The sequence below is a fragment of the Chionomys nivalis genome, chromosome 12 (assembly GCF_950005125.1).
Source record: "Chionomys nivalis chromosome 12, mChiNiv1.1, whole genome shotgun sequence".
Classification (NCBI taxonomy): Eukaryota; Metazoa; Chordata; class Mammalia; order Rodentia; family Cricetidae; genus Chionomys; species Chionomys nivalis.
The window spans coordinates 47,590,353-47,603,360 of NC_080097.1; the positions used below are offsets into that span (position 1 = coordinate 47,590,353).

The window sequence follows — 13,008 nt, forward strand, 5'->3', positions numbered from 1 at the left end:
ATCTCTAGGGTGACTGGGAGCCCCTGCCTGGTCCTCTAAAGTGTCTCAGGTTCATGTCAATCACAAGCCTCTATGATGCATAATACTGATTGTCCACTTGACAGACTCTCGAATCACTTAGGATACAAAATTCTGGGCAAGCTTAATCTAACTCTAGATTAAGTTAACTGAGTTGGGAAGACCAATGCTAAATGTGGATGATGCCATTCTGTCAACTCAGGTCCCAGAATAAATTCAAAGGAGAAAACAAGCAAGACACTGGCATTCATCTCTCTCTGCTTCTGGGGTGCAGAGTCAATGTGACCAGGTGCCTCACACTCCTAAAGCCACGCCATCCCCACCATGATGTTCTGTGCCCTCCAAGTAGGAGCCAGAATGAGCCCTTCCTTCCTCAAGCTGTTTCTCAATGGGCATTTTGTCACCGATACACTAATTCGCCTTTCCAGACAATTTTTGGTTTGCCCGTCTCCTCGCTTGTCAGTCTCTAATGCCAGAAAGTCAGATTGTTGAGCTCAGGCCCAACACCTCACCCATCTTTATGTTCACATAAGTCTGACAAGGACTCAAGTAGTGATTGACAACTATTCGTTAAACGAGAAATTATGGGATAAATGAAAAAGTGTGCTGCAGACTAACAGTAAGTATATATCTTGGAATCCCTGAGGAACAGTATAAATTTTATTGAATATTTAATGAAATACAATTGGAGTCACCACCCCACCAGCTAGGTTTTCTTTTCTCTCTCAAGCCTACATATATTTTTAAACATACTGTAAACCATTTAGAGGGGTTTTTGTTTGTTTTTCTCTTTTTCTGAATCTGTCTTTACTGTATATCTCTATCTTTGACCACATGAGTTTTTAATCTGCTAAGTATCATAGCTAGGATTAAGAGGTTTTGGTGGCTGGCTCTGCTCCATTCCTTGGATTTCCTGAGAACCTACCTTCATGGCAGAGATACTGGTAGGAGCCACGTTATATTCCCACAACTCTGCAGAGTTTCTAGGTTCATGCCACCACCAAGAAGCATGCCACTGGCTGCTCATAAACACCACTTAAGTGTTTGGTAGCAGTGTCTCTTAAAAGAGCTGCTTTTGCTGCTAATGCTGAGTCACGAAGCCTCTCATAAAGGAGACGCACCTCTGCTTGCCTCTAGATAACAGAGCCCACCCAAGAAAATGCTGCTACCAACAAGTGTGGGCCCATATTTCTATATGGTGTGGCAGCCTGGCTATCAAGCCATAGTTCCCTACCTGTGACCTTCCAGACAGGCTGTCACTAACCTAACAAAAGGTCAGGATGTTGTTTTGCTCCTTTCTTTGTAATTTGGAGTCTGCTTGATAGAAATGCTGATTCAAACCTTCCTGATAAAGCCATATGAGTTGTGTGTGTCTTTATTCCCGCACCTCCATGCCGGTCTAGGGAGAGATAGTTTATGTTGGGGTCTGGTTCAGAGAGAAATAATTTATGGTCCGGGCTAGCAACAGACCCCTGACAAAGAAGCCATGCTTGATTCTGTTCTTCATATCTAGAATCCCTTCCTAAGCTCTCTCAGTCTCCTGGGTTTTATGTGGATATAGCTACAAAATGTTGGGCACCATTTGTTGACAGAAGTTTCTGTCTAACCTGGTCCTGCAGCCTTTTAGTCACAAATAAACACAGAGAGGCTTGTATTAATTATAAACTGTTTGACCTATTGCTCAGGTTTATTACTAACTAGCTCTTACAACTTAAATTAACCCATAATCCTTATCTATGTTTAACCACATGGCTTGGTAACTTTTTCCTAGCAAGGCATTCTCATCTTGCTTCCTTTGCTTGTGATTCCTGATTCCACCCTTTCTCTTCCCAGAATTCTCTTAGTCTGGTCGTCCTGCCTATTATTTCCTGCCTGGCTACTGGTTAATCAGCATTTTATTAATCCAATAGAAGTAACTTTTTTTGTTTTGTTTTTCAAGACAGGGTTCCTCTGTAGCTTTAGAGCCTGACCTGGAACTAGCTCTTGTAGACCAGGCTGGCCTTTGAACTCACAGAGATCCACCTGCCTCTGTCTTGTGAGTGCTGGGATTAAAGGTGTGGGCCACCACCTCCCAGATACAAGAGACAAATCTTTATACTGTACAAGAGCATTATCCCATAGTAAAGACTTTTAAGGAGGTCATTAAGGGTAAGTGAGAGCTCAAAGGTGGAGCCCAAATTCAACAGAATGGAAGTCCTTAGAAGACAGACAGTAGTTATGCAGCACGTAAACACACACACACACACACACACGTGCGCACACACATGGAAAAAAATATAAGGGGCACCGCGAGCAGGTCACTGTCTCCAAGTCAGGGAAATAGGTCTCGCAAGCACTGCCAACATCTGACTTTCCAGCCTCCTGAGCTTTGCCTGTTACTCAAGTCACCCTCTGTGCCTGTGACACCCTGTCATGACTGCTGAGCAAAATGACAGAACTCTCCTTTCACCCCTTAGTCTTAACAGAATTCTACCCCACATTTACAGCTCCATCTTTGAGAAACCCCACACATCTGACTGACACATAAAACTATTTATGCCAAGCAAGCAGCTTGCAAGGTGTTTGTTCCTTCTGTCTAACATGACTGATAATGCCATCAGTGCCAGGAGATACTTAGGGCAGACCCCTAGCATTCCTGTTCTATGGAAGAGATAATTGAGAAATCTCTAAACAGTCTTAACATACTGAATGGTTTGTGCCTTAGCCAGATGTTTACTGGAAATGACCCTCAAACTAAGAAACTCAAACCCTGAAGCCCAGTACTTCCGCTGCTAACTGCAGGCTTAATTTTCCCAGGCACAGGTGAGCAACCATCTATGTAGAGGATTTCCTGCACAGAATTTTCACTCCTCCCCTACTGTTGTTTGTTTTCTTTTTTCTTTTTTTTTTTTAAGATTTATTTATTATGTACACAGTGTTCAGCCTCCATGCCTGCAGGCCAGAAGAGGGCACCGGATCTCATTATAGATGGTTGTGAGCAACCATGTGGTTGCTGGGAATTGAACTCAGGACCTCCGGAAAAGCAGTCAGTGCTCTTAACCTCTGAGCCATCTCTCCAGCCCCTGTTGTTTGTTTTCTTGCTTGCTTGATTGATTGACTGATTTTGACTAGGAGTTTTTGAGATAGGAATTCGCTCTGTAGTTCCCCCAGACTACGTAGGAACTTACTACAAAACCCAGGTTAACCTAAAACCCATAGCAATCCTCCAGAGTTAGGTAAGATTATAGGTGTGAGCAAGCCATGTCTTGCTTTCTTCTAGCTCCTTCTAGAAAGCAAGGTGATGGTATCAGAGGCATTTGGAGATCAAGTTGACCTTGTTGAAGAGAAGAAAAGGCCACTCACCACCAGGCATGTCCCGAGGATACGGCGGTAGGAAGCCCTGGCCACCTGGACGCCTGCCTGCAGGGGCTGCTCCATACGGGCAAAGCACTGCTCAATAGCCTTCTCCAGGAGCTCCATCTTCTCCTCCACAAATCGCCGCAGGCCACCCATGTTCAAGTGTTCAGTCTAGGGACCAGGTCACAAGGAGCATCAGATTCCCTAAACTCTGTTCTACGAAAACCTGTCACTAGCACAAGCTTTAACCTGCAGTTCAACCAGAGGAGATTAATCCTTACTGTCTGCAGAAGGCATCCTCAATACACAGACATCTTTGGGTTTCTTAGCATGGAAGACAGAACAAAAATGTTGCAACTTATTTGGGGTGTAAAACCCACAGCCTATTTGAGGAAGTAACTGACTAACCATCTATACTCTGGTTTTTCTTCATAGTGCAGAAATCTTTCATCTTTTGCCATATGACAATTCAATTATTATGGAAACAAAATTTCGGTACTGGCAAGAATAGAAATGAGACAAGACCAGGCACTGGGGTGAATATGATCAAAATACATTATACACATGTATGAAAATGTCATAATAAAACTCATTCACATGGTTGATTAATACATGCAAATATAAAATGTAACCAAAACTTTAAAAGAAAACAGATTTTCTCAATGCCGTCTGAATTGACAAGCATTTCAGTCTTTGGCTTTACACAAAGCCGTTTTGAAGGCAGTGTTTCAATGTGCCCTCCATTTTAAAATCTGAAGGCCTAAGTTTTCATGTTCCTAGTCAACTGCTAAGTAAATGGACCTGGACCTTCAGCTACACTTTGATGAGCAGAGCTGTAAGATCATAGAAATAAAGCCACGATCCCATCTTCCCAGAAGAATGCTGCCGACTGAGATAAACAACATGCTCAAGCATGCATTGTATGATGCTGTTGTCTGCAACAATGAACTACATAGGTGACAGTGACCTCAGGACTGGGTGATAATGTCCGGGCCTAGGTGTGTGGGAAGCATCCATCTTTATTCATGAACAGACACACTGTGAGGGTTACACAATGATAAGGTTCGTAAGGTCACAATTCTCAGAACAAATCCCTGCTGTAAAGGGCTAGATATAAAACACAGTAAGAGGGGAGGCCGGACTTTATATACATTAGTCCAGGGCTCATTTGACATCGAAATGTCAGGACCAACATCCTGTCGATCCAAAAAATAATCACTTACTGAAAATCACTAACTATCCCCAGATCTAAACTTCTGGTTAGAAACACAATCTTGAGAAAAATGATGAAGCACACACATTTTAGGGTTGATTTCTTTCTTTCTTTCTTTTTCAGGAATCCAAAGGCACTGACGGAACTCTTGTCTTCCAACTTTCCATCAAAGAATTAAGAGCAACATCGGAGGCCAAGGAATTTTGAGGAAAGCTGCCGCAATTCCCTTAGACCTCCCTTGGCGACATTCTCATCAGTTTCTGCCCCTGTGTCTTTATGGTTTAGGTTTGGAGGGGTGGATGAGTCCCCAGGGCCTGCACTTCTGAGTAGGCAAAGAACAGCAAACAGGGACAGACACTTCCAGGTTTGGTCCCCAAAATATCCTGTCCTTGTGTCTGTAAAACAAGCCGCCCACACACGCATCATGTTTGATTTATTTTCCATCGGCACTTCCAAAAGCAATCTAGTGTTGGGCAAAAAGGCAGATTTCACCCCGCAGAACTTTTTCAGGGAACTGAAAGGTCAAACCCTTCCCCAGCCATTTCAGAGGACAATAGTCAAATCAGATGGAAAAGAAAAAAAATCTCAGATGCCCAGAATTTTGTTTTGTTTTGTCTCATGCAGCTAAGCCAAAACAAAGCCTTAGGAGTGTGACAAACGGCTGTGTTTGATTCCCCCTTTTCCATCTTCCAAACCTGGCATTGGCCAACACGCTGCTCTGCTTATTTTCACACCGAGGTCAGGTCTCCAGTCTCTGACTATTCTTGCCACCTGTCAGGCTCAAGGCTGCCTTCCTTTCCGGGGCCAGGATCAGCCCCAGGACCTCTTCCAAGAGCCCACTTAGCCCCTCCCCTTCCCGGACTAGTCGATCACATAGATCTAATGGGCAAATCCAAGTGTGGAAATAGACAAGGAGCAAAGCAAATGTTGTTTACTTGGAACCACCATTGCTTCAGTTTGGGGGGACAAGCCCCCGTGTGGTTGGTTAGTTAAGGATTCAAAATTGGCTTCTGTGCCCGGTTAAAGGTTAAGGAAACTAGTCACCGAGGCCTGGCCAGTTGGAGCTGTTGGCTACAGAAGTTGTCCAGCTTCCTGGATTGTGACTAGAGATGGCTATCTGATCTCCGGCCAGGCTTCAGACTTGGAGCCAGCAGGCTGGCTTCCTAACTGGGTGCAGAGAGTAGGGTGCTGATTTGCTGGACACCTGACAGTAGGGTATGAGTCTGGGCTCTGTTTTCACATGCAGTCTGGTTGATGTCTGAACACTCAGTCTCTTTAGAAAGAAACAACGCAGTTAGCGACTGTGGAAGGGGCTGGTTTTTCTACCTACGTCTCCAAGTCTCTCTTTTGGCAGCTAGCTCCCTTCTGTTAGGGCGGAGCCATCTATCAGAGAGAAACCTGTCCATTTCTGTGACAAAATGTAATTTTTAGCTGGACATTCCCTAGGTCTGCATTCGAGACTGTGAAGAGAAATGTCTGGACTCTGGCTGACGCCCTTCTTCTCCAGCCTCCTTGCTTTCACAGTACCACTGCCCTTCCTGTTTGTTACATCCCAGTGAGACATGCCTCCCCCCCCCCCCAGGCTCCTGTGATTCAATCACTTATCCCCATCCAGTAGAGCTGTCTAGGGGAGGCTGTGGAACCCTCTGGACACGGGGCCTAGCTGGCACACACAGGGCCCTAGGTCAGCAGAGGTGAACCTTAAGGGTTATAGGGCAGCCTCCCTTCTACTCAGCGCTCGCTGTAGCCTGTTTGGCCACCAAGATGTGAGCAAGCTGAGCTGCTCGTGGCCCACCACCATGGCAGACGGTATCCCTTCAATTGTGAGCCAGAATAACCCTACCTTCAGTCATTTTTTCGTTTTGTTTTGCTTTGTTTTCTGCCAGGTATTGTCTAACAGCGAGCAGGAAAGTAACTAATGCAGACTGGGATTCTGAAAGCAGGGATTCTGAAGGCAAGTCGGAGAAAGAAGCCCCCAAGGGTCAGTTAAGGTTTACACAACATGACCCTGGTACAGATATCCTGTATGAGTCACTAAAACATGGACATCCAAGGGGTTGAGAGTCGATGCAGAAAGGATGATGAGGCCTGGACGTCTGGTAATCCCAGAAGATAGATATATAAGCTGTTATGTAACTGTTTGGGGCAGAGATCCTCGTGTGTGTGTGTGTGTGTGTGTGTGTGTGTGTGCATGCACGAATGTGACCTTGAAGTCAGAGGCCTAAGCATTTGCCTTTGTCAGCCTGTGTTTGCCAGTCACTTATCTCCATGTGGTCTATGAACCAGTTTACACATATGCCTGTGCCTGCCCTTATGTGACCCTTGCGTGCCTGGGTGTCCACCTAGCAGCCTTCATCTGATGGGAATCAAGAGTTCTTTTCTGCCTCTGCAGCCTCACACTCTCTCCACCCTCTGGAAGCCCTCCTGCTTTCCTGGCATGGGGGCATGGACCTCACAGCGTACCAGGACACGAAGGGAACCCACAGGCAGATGAGCCATCTTATAGACTGCAAGTATCATCTCCAATGCAATGAAGGATAGGGTGTCTATAAGCCAAGTCACCCAGCCATTATTTAAATACATCCCGTCTTTTTTAAGTCTCAGGAGAAATGCCAAGTATCCAAGTATTAAGACATGTTCCTTTCAATAAACCTGTCCAGGTAAAATATCCCTTCTCTTATACCCCAATGCTATGATCTCACCCTTCGGTCATCATTTTGTCCTTTAGACTCTAAAGGCACTATGTCTTCCTGTGACAGGAAGAGAAGAAAACAGCCTAGGTTAATTTCCTGGTGTGACAATGGAGATGCCCTACTGTTCCTACTGTTCCAGTTTGCCATCTCTGTTGTGATTGTGATAAACACCGTGACCAACTAGGGGAGGAAAGTGTTCATTTATGTTAAGGGTTACAGCCCATGATAATGTAGGGAAGCCAAGGCAGGAGCTGGAGCAGAGACCTTGGAGGAACACTGCCTGCTCCATCTGGCTTACTCAGTTCTCTTTCTTATACAGCCCAGGTCCACCTGCCTCGGAGTGGCAATGCCAATAGTAGGCTGGACCTCCCTACATCAAGAAATGTCCCCCATTCATGCCAACGGGTCAATTTGATGAAGGAAGTTCCACAGCTGAGGCTTCCTCTTCCCGGGTGTGTCAGGTTCACATCTGAGCTAACTATGACACCTGCCCAAGGTGGCCTATAAAACAATCAAGGGGTCTTCCTAACTTACACGTGTTCAAGCAGAGTACGAGACAGCCCAGGGGTTTCCCTTACCAGCAGGCTTTCCTCCGGGTTGAAAGTGTCAGTGAGGAGCAACAGACCAAAGGCTTCCTTGACATACTTAGTTACCAGCCTCCTCTTCTTGTCCAAGAGCCTTTTTCTAATATATTCTCTCAACTTGGGAACTTCTGGAATTCACAAGCAGCACAGATAATATTGAAAGAAAACACCAAGCATTTATAACAATAGAATTCATAAAGGTAGTTCATGAAACCGTTGCCTGGCTTGGGGAACACGCCACACTTCTGCTCCCTAAACACCATGCATTCACCTGTGTACACATCTCTTAAGACCTGTGTAGACATAATCCCAGTAGGCTCAGACTAAGACCCAGCTTGATGAACTCTCATTTAGCTACCAAGAGCTCGCGGATGCCCATGGGCTTCAGGATCCTCTAGCCTTCCTTTGTGCTTATGGCCAATGCCACCTAAGTTTGGCTTTCCCTTTCGTCTTTGCACATGGATGATCATTGGCTCCATATTTAGGCTCAAGAAAGGAACTGTGCCTTTGATTTTCCCTGCCTCACAGACAAACATGCAATGTGCATTCATTTACTATGTCTGATGCCTATAGCTGGGCAATTGAAGAACCACAAGCCATACACTAAGGAAATAGCAACCCATTGTTGTCTTGACTGTTACTAACTCTGGTATAATTTGGAAGAGAGAAGAATTTTGGTGGCAGATACACAACAACACAAGGAAGAAAAAAATTGATTATACACACATAACATACACACGCACACACATTCACACAGCACATAGCACATGCTAGTAGGCATAGAAGCTGTGGTAAGTGGGAATAAAACTTGCCTGTGGCATGGAAAATTCTAGAGCAGGATGTCTAGAGTGTAAGCTTATTCTTTCGAACGTCAGTGGTTGAGGTTAAAAAAAAAAAAAACTTAGAAATTACCACTTTCTTCCTCAGTAAGGAAGGACTGCTGCCAGTACTCATGAGCGCTGACTGTGTACACCAGATCCGAGGCTTCCAGAACCTTGGAGTCAGCTGGCAGTTTTCTCTGCAGTAAGGGAGACATGCAAAGAGCACAATAGGTCAAGTGTGGGGAAGGAAGCACCAGAGGCCGCAGAGGAACTCCTGGCAACCTCAGCTCACTCACTTTCGGTTCTGCAAGAGTGCCTTGGGGAACGGACGCGAGGTGTGAGCATGCGCACATGTGCGCACTTCTGCACGCTGAGATCAGGGGGCGATGTTAAGTATGTTTCTTAATTGCTTTCCCCACTGTTATTACGATTACAATTCCTATTATTACTATCAATTACTATTACTATTACCATTGCCATTACTGTTACTTAGTCACAATCTCTCACTGAACCTGAAGCTCACAGCTTCAGAGAGAACGGCCGCCAGCATGCCAGGGCTCCTCATATCTCTACCTTCCAGCACCAGGATTTCAGGCACTGGGGATCCAAAGCCAGGTCCTCCTGCTTCACCAAGCGAGTCACCTCCCCTGCCAACATTATTCCTATGTTAAGTTTTGCCAGCTGTCCACTCTTAGCAGGCTCATAAGGAAACTGATGTCTGGACGGAATTCTCTTAAGTATGAAGTTAAAATTTCAACTACAGCAGGAAATGCATAGAGAAAATGGCTCAAATGTAAATGTGCAAAGAGGATCCTGCTTAGGAAAATAAATGTTCTTAAGTACCACGGGGCTGGGGCGGGGCTCAGCAGCCGAGTGCGTGCTTAGCAATGTGTGAGGCCCTGGGCTAAGTCCCAGAACCAAACACGGAAAGCACAAAAATATGCGCTGTTGGCAGAGGTAAGCTGAAACCACTGTATTCCCGCTTCTGAGGGCTGGTTGCACGTGGCTTCCCACCTCTGCCTGAGTGGTACTGATGGATAGACTACCAATGTTGGGGGTATCCACAGCACAGGAGTTGGCGCACAGTGCAAATCAGAAGGGTCAGACGCTACTGTCTTGTTCCATTTATTTTAAACAGCTGGTGTTTAAACATTTCCCAGCATACGACCAGGCAAAGAAATGTCCTACAAAAACATCTTTCTTCATGTCCTACAAAAGTTAAAGTTTCCTTTTAAAATATTTTTTTATAAATTCTTTGAGAATTTCAAAAATTTCATATAATGTTTTGTTCTGGTTTCATGTTTTGGTTTTCCAAGACAGGGTTTCTCTGTGTAACAGTCCAGGCTGTCCTGGAACTCTTTTTGTAGACCAGGCTGGCCTCGAACTCACAGAGATCTACATCTGCTTGCCTCTGCCTCTTGAGTGCTGGGATTAAAGGCGTGCACCACCACTGCCTGGCCATACAATGTGTTTCGATCATATTTACTCACAACTCCTAACTTCTCCCAGATCCACAAAAGTTTCTCGCTGAATAATCAAACTCATTTCAATACGGAGTAATTTACTTTTAGTCTTGAGATATGTACCTATATCCCTATATTCCCTGAGATTTTTAAAGACCTTTTCTGCATCTAGAGGGATGGTTATATGCTTTCTGCGTTTGAGTCTCTCAGGTGGGGCACAAAAATATTGATTTATATATGTGAAACCATGCCTAGGTCTCTTGGATGAAGTGACTTAGTCTTGGTGGATGATTTTTTTGATGTGTTCTTGATGTCAATTTGTAAGTATTTCCCTGGTGCTGATCTAATTCAGACTCCTTTGATGCAATGAAAGCAGTGCTAAGAGGAAAGTTTATAGCACTGCATATAGAAATTAGAGAATTCTCGTATCAGTGACTTAACGACAGACACAAGGGGATGAGATGGCAGAAAATAATCAAACTCAGGGCTGAAATCAATAAAATAGAAACAAAGAGAACAATACAAAGAATCAATAAAACAAAGAGTTGGCTCTTTGAGAAAATCAACAAGATAGATAAACCCTTATCCAAACTAACTAAAAAGTAGAGAGAGAATATCCAAATTAATACAATCAGAAACAAAAAGGACACATAACGACCAACATAAGAAAATCCAAAGAATCATTACTCCACAAAATGGTAAAATCTAAAAGAAACAGACTATTTTCCTCAATAGATACCACTTACCAAAGTTAAATCAAGATCATATAAACAATTTAAACAGACCTATAACCCCCAAAGGAAACAGAAGCAATCTTTAAGTCTCCCAACCAGAAGAAAAAAAATAAGTAGCCATCCTCTATACAAACGATAAATGGTCTGAGAAAGAAATCAGGGAAACAACATCCTTCACAATAGCCAGAAATAATATAAAATATCTTGGTGTAATTCTAATCAAGCAGGTGAAAGACTTTTATGACAAGAGCTTCAAGTCTTTGAAGAAAGAAATTTGAGAAGATATTAGAAAAATAGAAAAATCTCCCATGCTCATGGATCAGTAGGATTAACATAGTAAAAATGGGCATCTTACCAAACGCAATCTACAGATTCAATGCAATCTCTATCAAAATTCCATCACAATTCTTTACAGAGTTTGAAAGAACAATACTCATCTTCACATGGAAAAAAAAACCCAAGATAGTTAAAACAATCCTATACAATAAAAAAAAAAAAAGAACTTTTGGAGGTATCACCATCCCCGATTTCAAGCTGAACTACAGAGCAATAGTAAGATAAACCACATGGTATTGGCATAAAAACAGACACATTGATCAATGGAATTGAATCAAAGACCCGGAAGTAAATCCACACACCTATAGACACTTGATTTTTGGCAAAGAGACCAAAATTATACAAAGTAAAAAAGAAAGCACTTTCAACAAATGGTGTTGGTATAACTGGATGTTGGCATGTAAAAGAAGGTAAGCAGACCCATATCTATCACCCTGCACAAAACTCAAATCTAAGTGGAGGCCTCAACATAAAACCAGATACACTGAATCTGATAGAAGAGAAAATGGGGAATAGCCTTGAACACATTGGCGTGGAAGACTACTTCCTGAGCAGAACACTGATCGCACAGGCCCTAAGATCAGCTGTTAATAAATGGGACCTCATGAAACTGAAATGGTTCTGTAAGGCAAAGGACACTGTCAAAGGACAAAATGGCAACCTATAAATGGGACAAGATCCTCACTAAACCCACATCTGACAGAGAGCTAATATTCAAAATACATAAAGAACTCAAGAAACTAGACATCAAAAACAAAATAAACAAAAAACAAAACAAAGAATATCATTTAAAAATGGGGTACAGATCTAAACAGACAATTCTCAACAGAGTAATCTCAAATGGCTAAGAACTTGAAGAAATGTCCAACATCCTTAGGCGTCATGGATATGCCAACCAGAACAATTCGGAGATTCCATTTTACACCTGTCAGAATGACTAAAATCAAAAACACAAGTGATAGCTGGGTGGTAGAGGCCGACACTTTTAATCCCAGCATTCAAGAGGCAGAGGCAGGTGGATCTCTGTGAGTTTGAGGCCAACCTGGTCTACAAGAGTTAGTTCCAGGACAGGCTCCAAAGCTACAGAGAAACCCTGTCTCAAAAAATCAAAACAAACAAACAAAAACCCACAAGTGACAGCTCATGCTGGAGAGGATGTGGAACAAGGGGAATACTCTTCCATGTTCGTGGGAGTGCAAACTTTTATAGCCACTTTGGAAATCAATATGGAGGTTTCCCAGAAGTTTCGGAGCCGATTTACCTCAATACACAGCTATATCACTCCTGGGCGTATACCCAGAGGATCCTCAATTATACCACAAGGATACTTGCTCAACTGTGTTCATAACAGCCTTATTTGATATGAGATGTCCTTCTGTATATGTGCTGCTTTTATTGGCTGATGACTAAAGCTATTTCAGTCAATGGCATAGCAGAGTTAAGTCAGGCAGGAAACTGATCACAGAGATATATAGAGAGTAGGTGGAGTCAAAGAGATGCCATGTAGCCACCAAAGGAGAAAGATGCCAGAACATTACAGGTAACCACAGCCTCATGGTGATACATAGTTTAATAAAAATGGATTAATTTAAGATGTTAAGAGCTAGCTAGGAATATGCCTTAGCCAATGGCCCAACAGTGTTATAATTAATATAGTTTCTGTGTGATTATTCGGGTCTGGGTGGCAGGGAAACGAAGGCATGGCTTCTGTTTACATTTTCTCTTAAGTCTCAGAAGGGTTAGAGGGAGGAAGAAAGGAACTGAACATCTTACAAAGTACCCATTCTCCCTTTCCCTCTAGTACTCCAGG

General features: G+C 43.5%; 1 protein-coding gene across 1 annotated transcript in view; it reads right to left on the minus strand.

Moving 5' to 3' along the window:
• The window catches only part of Nuggc (nuclear GTPase, germinal center associated), a 40,452-nt gene that overhangs the window by 9,739 nt on the left and 17,705 nt on the right, over positions 1 to 13,008 (minus strand). Inside the window, exons 10-12 of the mRNA XM_057786686.1 lie at positions 8,757 to 8,862; positions 7,839 to 7,972; positions 3,361 to 3,525 (exon numbers count right to left, since the gene is read on the minus strand). Of these exons, the coding sequence (XP_057642669.1) occupies positions 3,361 to 3,525; positions 7,839 to 7,972; positions 8,757 to 8,862 (405 nt within the window). The remainder of the gene's footprint in view (positions 1 to 3,360; positions 3,526 to 7,838; positions 7,973 to 8,756; positions 8,863 to 13,008) is intronic.